The sequence below is a fragment of the Leptonychotes weddellii genome, unplaced genomic scaffold, assembly GCF_054177405.1.
Source record: "Leptonychotes weddellii isolate Sample4059 unplaced genomic scaffold, ASM5417740v2 HiC_scaffold_5463, whole genome shotgun sequence".
Taxonomy (NCBI): Eukaryota; Metazoa; Chordata; class Mammalia; order Carnivora; family Phocidae; genus Leptonychotes; species Leptonychotes weddellii.
In genome coordinates this window covers 1-10,926 of record NW_028022501.1, presented here as the reverse complement: position 1 = coordinate 10,926, position 10,926 = coordinate 1, and the positions used below count along the sequence as shown (strand labels likewise).

At 59.8% G+C, this 10,926-nt stretch overlaps 1 protein-coding gene across 1 annotated transcript; it reads left to right on the top strand.

Annotated features, from left to right (window-relative positions):
- Window positions 1–7,051: 7,051 nt before the first annotated feature.
- On the top strand, window positions 7,052–10,913 carry LOC102731936 (C-terminal-binding protein 2). Its single transcript, XM_081811083.1, has 2 exons — window positions 7,052–7,757; window positions 8,040–10,913. The coding sequence occupies exons 1-2, from the start codon at window positions 7,521–7,523 to the stop codon at window positions 8,274–8,276; spliced, it is 474 nt and encodes a 157-aa protein (XP_081667209.1). The 5' UTR covers window positions 7,052–7,520; the 3' UTR covers window positions 8,277–10,913.
- Window positions 10,914–10,926: the final 13 nt, after the last annotated feature.

Below are 10,926 nucleotides of genomic sequence, written 5' to 3'. Positions count from 1 at the left end.
GAGGCCGTGTTCTTCCACCGAGCTGTGAACACGCGCGTGAGCACTGCGTGGCACACGGCTCCGGGCTGACTTTGTGGGCTCAGTTCTCTCTCAAAGCGAGTGTGGGGAGACCTGGCGTCACCGGGCCCTCTGAGCTGCTGGGGGTGACCTCCACGAAGGGGACTGCTCACAGGGCTGGCTGCGTCCCACGGAGGGGCCGGGTTTTAAGCCACTCCTCCGCTCAGAAACCTTCCAGGGGTTTCTGCAGCCTCGGTGTGGGTCATGTCCATGCTGCTGTCTTTGTCAGGTCGCAAGGCACACAAACTCCCACACCCGGCCTTGCCCTCCTGAGCACATCAGTTCACTCGCGATGCTCAGAGATGAATCTGGGGCCTCCTGGCTCGCAGGAGCTCTGCGCTCGGCTGTGGCAGGACAGTCTGCAGTGCCCCCCACCCGACCCCCATCAGCTGGGCCGGCAGGGCTTGCTCAGTGGTCCTTCCTCCCAGGTGTCTCACACCGCAGAGCACACGTGCGCAGGCTCCAGCGTGAGCGTGGACGGCCCGATGCCCACCCCGTGGGGTCTCGCCGTGGAACCGACGCCGCTGCATCGGTTCTGCTACGGGACGTAGTTCAGAGCAAAGTCCAAGGCCAGCCCATTTCCAGGGCTGGGGAAGTTCCCTCCACCGCGAGGGGGCGGCAAGGTCATGTTGGGAGGGGGCTGCGTTCGACACAGGAGGCAGGGGGCCCCGGGCGTTCCCGGAACAGTGTGGGACGCAGCGGAGGCTCTCCACAGTGAAGGAGGTGGGTACAAACCAAGGCACCCACTGTGGGGCCCAGCAGAGCAGAGGGCGCTCCTGGAGCGACAGAGGAGATCGCAGGAGGAATGAGACCTCACCCTGGTCACAGGTCTGGAAGGGGTGGCGTAGGAGGTCCAGCTGCTCACCGAGGTCTGAGCCTGGGTTGTGGGCCTTTTCTTCCTTACCCTGGGGCCTCCCTACATCTCCTGGCTCTCTTCTGACCTTCACCTTCCTTTCCCAGTTTCTAGAGGGGATTGGGCTCGCTTAAGCGTGGCAGGCAGATGTCACCCAGCCTTGCAGGGGGCTCGCTGGGGCATCATGATCATCGGGGACTCGGAGGCTGAAAGTGCTGAGATCCATTAGTGATGTCTGCCATGAGTGCAGGAAGGGAAGAGTGCGTGTGTGTTTGCATTCCTGGGGCAGGTTTGCTTTACTTTCTCCTCTTCAGTGCTGACACACCAAGGTGCATAAGGGCGCTCCGTTCCAGCCTGAGCTAGATTTTGAGATGCGCTGATTTAACTTCTGTGCTAGAAAAGTTGCCTTCCACAGTCGGCCCTGAGTAAAACTCACTTTGTGTTCCTGGTTGTGAAGCAGCCCGAGGAAAAGCTGTCTCTTCCGTTAGCCGGATTCCCTGTGCCTTTGGAGCTCCTGGGGGTTTCGGCAGCCTCTCACTCCTCTGCGGGCCCCGAGACCGGCGCCAGGCCCGCGTGCCAGAGCCTGTCGAGGGTGCGCAGTTGGAAAGGAGTGAGGCTGCGCCCCGCTTCTGGGGGTCCGCGTTGGAGAGGCGCCGCCGAGCGGCCCAGGAGCTGCGAGCTGCTGTTGGTTTCCGGGACCGACTTGACTTGGGCGTCATCACCGCCCCTCGGGCCGAGCAGGCCTCCCCCAGCAGCCTGTCCGGGCGTAAGACGAGACTCGAAAGGAGAGACCACCTGAGAAAACGTCGGGTTCTCCGTGCGCGGTGCGGGTCACATCCGTGCACGTCGCCGAGTTCTCAAAATCATCCCGCGGCCTGGGCAGAACGGGGACACCACCGAGAAATGCACGTTTGCCCGACGAAAAGGCAGACAGTGACGTGGACATGAAGATGAGGTTTCTAACAGTAACCGTGTTTTTTAAACCTGGAAATAGTACCACTGAGCAACACACATTTTATTACAGTTGTTGTCTCGAAGCCACTCCCTTCCGTCTTCTCCCGTGTTCCTTCTCGTGAGAGGCAAGGGTAGCTGCCGTGGGCGTGGATCCTGTCCCCGGGCCTCTAGACATGGGGACAGTCACCGTGCCTTTGCTGGCTGTCCAGACCCACCTTCTGAACAAGCTCCAGCCAGCTGCGTGGCAGTTGGGGTCGAGACCCCGTGGCTGACAGTGTAGGACAGTTTTTACTACGTGGATGAACCGTGTTTCCAAGCAGGGGAGACCTGTCTCAACCAAGGCTCCACAGTCTCCTCCCCTGTAGGCGGGGTTCCGGAACCCCGTGCACTGGGGTAGATGCTGGACCCCCACCCAGCACAGACATGTCTGCAAGTTGAATGCTGAGTCTCGGGTACAGGTTCAGTTATGATGCAAGATCAGCATCCGGCCCCCAGTTTGGCCCCAGGCATGGGTTTCAGCTCTAGATTGTGGGAATGCAAGCCTGTAAAATGGGCCCGTTATCAGACCCTAGATCTGATTCTGCATCTGGCCTTCTAGAAGTCGGGACTGCTGAGCCCAGCCGATGAGGGTTGCTTTGTGCAGGGTTGCAGGAAGTGGCTTTTTAATTGGGGAGCACCTGCATTTAAGGGGAAGTTGTTCTTGGGGCGAGGGCAACATGATCAGATCCCCATGAAGTGGTCGTGGCTGGAGAGGCCGTAAGTGCAGACCTGAGTGTCCTTCCCCACCCCCGCCGGACCGCTGGGACTCTATGTGGTCGCGTCTCTTCTCCCCACCGTCAAACACCTGCCCATGAGGACGGGAGCCCCTTCTGCCTTCCAGACCACCTTGCAAGATCTGGATGCTGATGACCCATTTGATGGCTCTGGGGCCTCTGGCTAAGCATGCAGGACAGTGCGTTTTCTCCCTTGGTTCTTCCCAGGTACTTAATTCCAGTGTCAGCTGCCAGAACAGCTGGTGCTGGCCCAGAGAATCCCAGCAACTGCCTTCAGGCCCCAGAGGCTCCCAGCTGGGTTCCACCTGCAAGGCCTAGCCCGTGTTCTTTGGCCCCGGAGCAGCAGTGAAGATCTTGGTGCGAATCTGTGCTGCTTGGCAGGTCCTTTCCCCGCTTGGTCATCCCAGCATACTTGGCTAGTCCCTGCCAGGTGAGCAGGGGGTGACCCTGAGCCGGTGGAGCGGTCGCTCGTCACTGTCACCCGCGATCCTGGCCGGCCCAGCGCAGGTGTTCGAGGGCTGTGGTGTAGGGATGGATGCTTCAGCAAAATCTGGTCAGCTGTCAAAAGAGGCCTCTGGCTGTTGGTCAGACATGATTATTATGGCCACTTTGCTTTGGGGTAAAACTGCTTCATTTGTGAAATCTTGAAACCGCAAAATCAAAAAAGTCCCCGGCAGGTTGGTTCTTAAGTTGGCAATCAACAGAAACCAACTCCGATCTTCAAAAACAAGGCAGAGTTCTGTAGGAAGCATGTCAGCTGAACCTCACACAGCGTCCAGGAAAGCCAGAAAATGGGTCTCAGACACCACAGGGCCGCGTCATGTGGCGGGATCAGCCCGTTTCCCCCTCAGTCACTCTGCTTAGGGACGCCTGTCCCGTTAGGCCGACTGCAGCCCTGTCAGCCTGTGTCGCCCAGGGAAGAAGCAGCTCCTGAGAAATCTGGTGCTGCTCAGATAAGGTGGCATCGAGGTTGGTTGACCAGAGAGCTGCCGGTGTCCTCCCTGGGGACCTCCCTTTCCTCCCTCAGAATCCATGGGGCCTATGGACTTGTCTTCCCCTGGACCATCGGCCACTCCCAGCAGAACTCTAGCAACGCGGCCTGGTGTCATCTTTGTTTTCCACTGGATGTCTAATTTCACAGTTGATGTGCAGTTCCAGCTGTGAGTAATACGGGGCCCAAGGACGGCCATGGGAGCTGGCCTCGAGCTGAGGCACTGCGTCCCTGACGGCGAGCCGGCCCTGCTTGTGCAGAGGTGAGCCTGAAACCAGCAAGTAATTGACGCCAGGGGAGTCGAAGTGGCCCTGCATACAGAGTCAGTGCTGGGCAAGTGGTTGGAAGGGATGTGCTGATAGATTTTTTTTTTTTCTGTGATGTGTCCAATGGCAGCTGGAATTGTCCTGAAATAGAAGGCAAGTTTGCGGAAAGGGAGTAGTCGCTTTGACTAGGGGGCCACCAGGACCTTCGGCCCCTCATCATCAGCAGGTGTTTCCTCGGGCTGTTTTGGGTCCCTGGGGCCATGTGAGGTGGCTCTCGTCGTTCCCTGTTGTCCCTTGGTGTGGTCTGTGGTCACCCTTGGCTCTGTCTCCCTGTAAGTAAGATGGGAACAAGAGTAACACAGCGGGCTTCTGAATGTCAGTCTCGGTGTTTGAGCAGTGTCTAGTGATTGCTACCCTAGCTTTTGGTCGCAGACCTCAGTTTTTAGTCCGTTCTTGTTAAAGATATTTGTGCCTTGGCTTTCTCCCCCAAAGTCCCTTAAATGGTTATTTACAGTAACATGTCGGTTGCATCCTAATACACTAAAAATTACTCCAATTGTCAGAAGCCCTGAGGGATGCATCGGTTGATGTGAGGCGAGATAGAAAGTCTGTTTACAACTTCACCTCCCTGGCGTTTCCTGGGGTCTTGTGGGAACCTCTGCCCCAACTTCTGCAAGACTGTAGGGACAGCAGGTGCTGGGCGGGGTGTGGCTTGAATTTCACTGGATTCTCTGGTGTGCCGGTAGACGAGCCTTCTGGGCCTGGGGGGGCATGTATGGCGCGGTCCCTTTGTCAAAAGCGAACCTCAGCAATGCCTTGGCTGAGCTTTCTCTCATCCTCAGTACTGGGGTTTCGTGCGGCCCCCTACACCTCGTGCAGGACACACGGGAATCTCACCACTCCCACCACCCACGCAGCTGTCCGTGCTCAGCATCCATCCCCAGCAGAACCCCCTGTGCCTCTCCCTTTCCTGCTTTCCCATACATGGCTTGCAGCCCGTATCTGAGGCCGGGGCCTCATCTGGGAGCCCCTGGCTCTCACGGACGAGCCTCAGCTGCATTCTGCATGCCCAGCCTGAACGAGGGCAAAGGGTGGGTTTCGCCAAAGAGGAGGCGACCCAAGCCAGGGAGGGGGGCGATCGCTAGGCAACCTGGAGCTTGTTGCCCAGGTAACGCCATCCATGCACTGATGCTGTGGATGGACATCTTGTGATGAGGCCCCTCAGCCTCTCCAGATGTCTTGGATGGCTCTAGATGCCTGCCTTGTGCCTGCCCATCATTTTCCTCTGTGGTTGCTTTTTAATTAACAAGTTGGATTTCTTACCATGATCACGAACTGTGCGAACGCTGTCTGATTAACACTCTTGCCATCACATTTGGAGTCAAGTCAGGATGTTCTGTACCCTGTAGGAGGGACAGCCTGGGACAGGTGGGTAAATCTGCCCCCATAGTCCAAGACCACCAGTCCCATGGGAGCCTGACCTGGGCTTGGCAGCAGCTGTGGGGAAGCGCAGAAGAATCTGGTGGAAGAAGACGGGCCCTTCGGGATTTGGTCAAAGTCTCACCCTTTTCTTGGCCAAAAGGAAGGGCCGAGGTGGGAGCTTTAATGTGTGCCCATAAGGTTGCCCCCCCCCCCTTCAGCTGCCTACTCCAGGGGGCACTTCCCACTCTGTGCCTCGGGGTCCTCATCTATTAAAATGGATGGGGATGAAATGGGAGGCTATAGGCAACCATGTGAATTACCGTCCCTCACTTCCCTCTGCAGAGTTCAGGGGTAAAAGGCGGTGGGTCTCCAGGGGTCCTGACTCAACGGCACCCTTGGTCTTTGGGGAAGTCTCTCCATTCACACACACCCACCTTGACCCCCTTGTGGAGCCCGCCTGCCAATTAGGCCAAAAGAACGCTAGCAGAGGGCTCACCAGGCCCCAACAAATAGCCTTGGAGCCCCCGTTTTCCCACCTGGTACAGAGGATGTTTGGGGCTCGGCTTCACTTGGACGTCCTGCTTTGGGGATCCAGGCTCTGGGTTCGGCAGTGGTTTTGTTGCCACTCAGAGGCTGGGAGGGACTGATCCCTCGTGAGTCCCAGCTCAGGATGGAGCTGCCCCGAGGAAACCTGCACCCCGGCCCATTCGGAGGCCAGGACAAAAGCCTTTCCTCGGCGCCTTGTTCAAAGAGGTGATTGTCCCGAGCTGGGCAGCTGTGGCGTGGGAGTGCCATCCCAGGGCAGAGGCCACTGTGCAGGGGCCGTGTGGGCACCACGGGGACACCCTCCCCACCTCCACGTCCAGTGCTAGTGGGGGCCTGGACGCAGCTCCAGGTGGGGGTTTCTCTCCGCTTCTTACACAAGCGTGTCGCTGCGTGATGAGCCCTGACGGTCACATGGGGGCTTCACGTGTCTGGGGCCCCCACAGCCCCGGTGGCCATGGCAGGGCTGCCAGTGGACGAGCCCTTCGGGAGACCACGCAGCTGAGTGCAGCCTGGGCAGACGGGTCCTGCTTTTGTTGGCTGGAGCCTCTACCCGATGCCTTGTGGTCACACGAAGGCCAGTGGGCCAGGCGGCCACCAGCGGCAAGGACAAGTAGATTCTGTACAGGAAGAAGGAAGCAAAACAGACTGAGCCTGGCCTCGGTGTGGCGGCCCCTGTCAGAGTTCGTCCTGACCTCTGAAAGCATAAGATGCACGGAAAGCTCTCTCGCTTTGACTTGTAGTCTAGGATACTACGCATCAGATCGGTCGAGAAAATGGCACCGTCTCGGTGCCACGGGCTCTCTGGAGACACCAAGACTTGCCCGCATATGGATTTTGCCAGGCTCCTGCAGGCAGCCTTGGTGTGTGCACCTCGTGTGGCCATGTGGCCCAGGGCATGCGCCCCCGCTCTGTCCTGTGGGTTGGGGACGTCCCCGCCGCCCCCTTGAGCCTCCCGTAAGCAGCCGTGCTGGTCCGCATGGAACAGCATGCAGGGAGGACTACCCCTGCTCTGTGCTCCCTTCACCCCCCCCTCCCCAAGTTGTGGGGACAAGTGTCCTTTGTCTCAGTTGGGCAGCACCAGGACCCAGCGCAGCTCGCTCTGCGGTCCTTAGAGAGATTCTCTTCGCTCTCCCAAGTCCCCAGCGAGCTGCTGGCCTTCACACACGCCTCCCCACCACCGGGCCAGGTCAAGAGGGGTCCTGAGCTGAGCCCAGGGTGCCTGTTTCTCCCAGAACGCTCCCATGGGGTGCGGGAGCCATGACCTGTCCCTCTGGTTTCATTTTGTACCCCCTCGTGTTTGGAAGGTGCTGGAGTGGGAGGGGAGCCCCCTTGTAGGCCCGGCTCATGCTGGCAGCAGGTGCCCAAGGCTGGTGTGTCTTAAACAGATTCCTTGGCCCGAGTTCCACATGGCGATGGAGTTAGCTCCATGGTGGTTCCTGTTCGCTACACTTGAGATTGCTCACTGAGACCCAGGTCCCCCTCAGACGTCCACCCAGACAGATGTTCCCCCTGGGTCTCCTTGGCTTGCCCCAGAATCTTCCCCCGTGACTCCAAAGGAGCCTGTGGTCTTTGAGCCCAGGGGAGCCCAGGCGCCTTCGTGGGTTCGTGGTCCGCCCAGGGAGTAGGGAGGGAGCTCTGGGGTCCCCCAGACCTGATGGATGTGGGTAAGGGGGAGCACTGTCCCCCAGTGTGGGACAGGCCACGGTGCCCGCCCACCAAATCACCCTCCCATCCTCACAGGTATCCGCCCCCAGATCATGAACGGCCCCCTGCACCCCCGCCCCCTGGTGGCGCTGCTCGATGGCAGAGACTGCACCGTGGAGATGCCAATCCTGAAGGACCTGGCCACTGTGGCCTTCTGTGACGCACAGTCCACTCAGGAGATCCACGAGAAGGTGGGCCCCACCCCCCACCCCGAGGCCGGGGTCACCCCAGGTCAGGTGGCTGCCATTCAGCAAGGGGTCCCTCAGGTCTCCCCGGGCTGGGCCCTCTCACCCCCCGCCCCACCCTCCCTGTCTGCGCCCCCCGTCACCCAGAGTCACAGGCAGACCCCGAAGCACAACCACGGGCCACTCGCCTGAGGGAGCGGTCACGCCCACCCCGCGTCCTCTGCGGCGGGTGCAGGGGTGATGGGGCTGGGGCGAGGGCTCCAGCTTGCTCTGCTCACCCCATCGCAGGTTCTAAATGAAGCCGTTGGCGCCATGATGTACCACACCATCACCCTCACCAGGGAGGACCTGGAGAAGTTCAAGGCCCTGAGAGTGATCGTGCGGATAGGCAGCGGCTACGACAACGTTGACATCAAGGCTGCTGGCGAGCTCGGTGAGTGCGCGGGGCCGCGGGGCGGCTGTGCGGGGAGCCGAGGTGGGCACAGCTCCAAATACCCAGGCAGGAGTGAGCCTGCTGGGCCCTGAGCCCCCGCCCCGGTCCCTGTGCTGGCTGGACCGGGCTGTCTCACTTGGGAAGGACCTGAATGAAGCCCACGAGCCAGGGGCCCGTCCCTGCAGAGGGGACCCTGTGAGTGGCCACAGGTCAGTGTTAGCCAGTCAGGACCCACCACCCAGAAATGCCAATGCTGGGTGCACAGCTCGGGGCTCGGGAAGGGGGGGCGTCGGGCATCTCTAGGTCTCTTCCAGTCCCGGCATGGAGACCTCCTCCCAAGGGCTACTGTCCACCCAGAAACCTGCCGAGGTCAGCGCCAACAGGGTGGACCGAGGCCCAGCACCTCCTGCCCAGCGCTTGTCAGAGGGGCAGGGGTTCCAGAGAAAAGCAGGGGCAGCAGATGGACACCCACAGGCAGTTGCCCAGCGGTAGGGCCATGGCACTGTGCCCACCCCCCGCCCCAGCACCTGCTGTGGACTCCATGTGCGAGGAGTGTCCACAGAGCATTGATGGCAAGCGACCCTGGGCTGGCCTGCTCGCTCCGTGAGGGCCCAAGGTCCTTCAAAATGAGCTCCTGTGCTCACTGTCCTTGGTCTGTGTGTGCGATGTGCCAGGTCGGCTCCCAGGTGCGTGGGCCCGTGCCCCACCTGAGTACTGGGGTGCCCCAGGGCTGCTAGCGGGTATCTAGGAACTCAGACCTCTATGGGCCCCCAACCTTTGGCTGTGCTGAGGCCCTGGTGGGCTCTGTGGGCCAGTGGTCCATCTCCCTCCCTGCCCCAAGTCAGCCTCCCCGCCCCCACCGAGGACCCGGTGGGCCCTGGCGCTCCAGGGGCGGGCTGAGCCGGCGTCCTACCTAAGCGTGCACGCCGTGGCCTCAGGCACTTCTGGCCTCCGCTTCCTCCTCCAAGGTCCTAGCCTGGGGTTTTGAGTAAAGGTCCATGGTTTCTTCAAGGGCTTAGTTCCCTCACTTGAATTGGGGGCAGGTGCTGGGTAGAGGGAGCCTGGCTGGTGCTGAGTCTGGTGCTTCTTCATGGTGGTCCAGGGCGCTTTGAGCGTGTGGATACGGCAAGTGGGGTCGCCCCACAGGTGAACCCCAAAGGAAGAGGCAAGAGATGGTCATTCCCCAACAAGATGCCTTCTTCCCCTCCCCCATCCTGGAAGTGAGGGGCTGGGTGGCAAGTGGCTTGGAAGATCGACCCTATGCAAGAGGAAAAGGGGCGGCATCAGAACCCAGACTCGTTACAGGGTCTGGAGGAAGTGATGGCTTCCTGTGTCTGCCCTGAGCGCTCGCTTCTGGCCTCGGGGTCCCCCTGAGCCTGTCTTGGTTGCAACAAAGAAACTTGGGTGGACAGGGGTCCTCATAAGCATGTTTAGCATTACCTCAAATTTTCCATCTTTCCTGGGCACCAACAAGAATATTTTTGTTTGAAAACAAATGTTCTTTGTGCTCTTGGTAGAGTTGAAATCCCAAGTTCAAACAGCGATGGAGAATATAGTTTTAACACACTGAGAGGGGGGCGGGGGGGGGGGCGGTCCTCAAATGCTTCCCTGCACCCATCTCCTCATCTCTGTGTGTCCGCCCCTTGCAGCCCAGGCTCTGGTGAGGTGTTCGTGTTGAGTTTCCTTGATGGGAACCAGGGAACTTCTTTCCAGGGAGAGATGGGAAGGTCTCCCAAGCAAAACTTGCCATCCCTCCATTTGCAGAAGCTCCCCACACAGCTGGCCTGGGCCAGGAGGGGGACCTCGTTTCCCTAAAACCAAAGGTGCCCCGCTCCCCCAGCTGCACGGCTGCCCTTGGCTAGGGGGCCCAGGCGGAGGAGATGCTGTTCCCAGGGGCCTGCCATTTTGAACAATGGAAACGTCAGCTTCCATTCCAGTCAGTTTCCATTGATCCTGGTGCGTGTGGAATTTGGAGAAGGAAAATGGGCCTCTGTCCTGTCTCCAGATTGCACTCCGCAGGTGATTCTGTCCCCAGACTTCATGCAAATGAGAACAGTGGCTGTAGGTGCTGCTTGTCTCCGGGGCCTGCAGTGTGGCCTTCCTGGGAGGATGCTCCCTTCCCAGTGCTCACAGGAGCCTTTGCATGAAGATGGCGGGCCCGAGGCGATGCTTGGGGTGAGAGCAGGGCGAGCTCAGGAAACAACTGTGTCACCTGCCTGGAGGAGTTAGAGGGATTCGGCCTCTGCAGTGTCTCCCCAAGGACCAGGGAGCCAGGGGGAAGTCGGGGGAGGTGGGAGGTTGCTGGGGGCCTCTCACCTTGTGAGCCTCTCTAGCAAGCTCCTTTATCTGGCTTCCAGTTCAGAAGGGGTGACAGCAAAGAGTAAAACCATTGACGGGAAGAGCAGCTCAGCCACAGGGCTCGGGCCTTGGGGTGAGGCGGCCGCGACTCTTGCCCTGCAGGTGCTAGAAGCTTCTCATCATGGCCTTTAGAGAATCGCCCTGATGCAGACCATGACCTCAAGAATGGTTTCAAAAGAGTCCCACGGCAGGAGGGTCATCAGGGCTTTGGGGTTTCAGAGGAAGGTGCCATTGTCCTTGGGGCAGGACGGTCCCCGGTGCTTCCAGCAGCCCCTCCTCCAGGTTTCAGTCTCGGGCCCCTTTCAGTCTCTGCAGCCGAGCAGCCAACATGTCAGAGTTCAGGGGTGCAGGCTGAGCAGTGTCCCTTTGCACACACACCCCCCC

What these genes read in the sequence shown, in the direction of transcription:
- LOC102731936 (XM_081811083.1), top strand. Translation starts at nt 7,521, where the DNA reads ATGTGGGTAAGGGGGAGCACTGTCCCCCAGTGTGGGACAGGCCACGGT. An exon ending in CTCAGGAGATCCACGAGAAG is followed by an intron (nt 7,758 to 8,039) that starts GTGGGCCCCACC and finishes ACCCCATCGCAG; the next exon opens with GTTCTAAATGAAGCCGTTGG.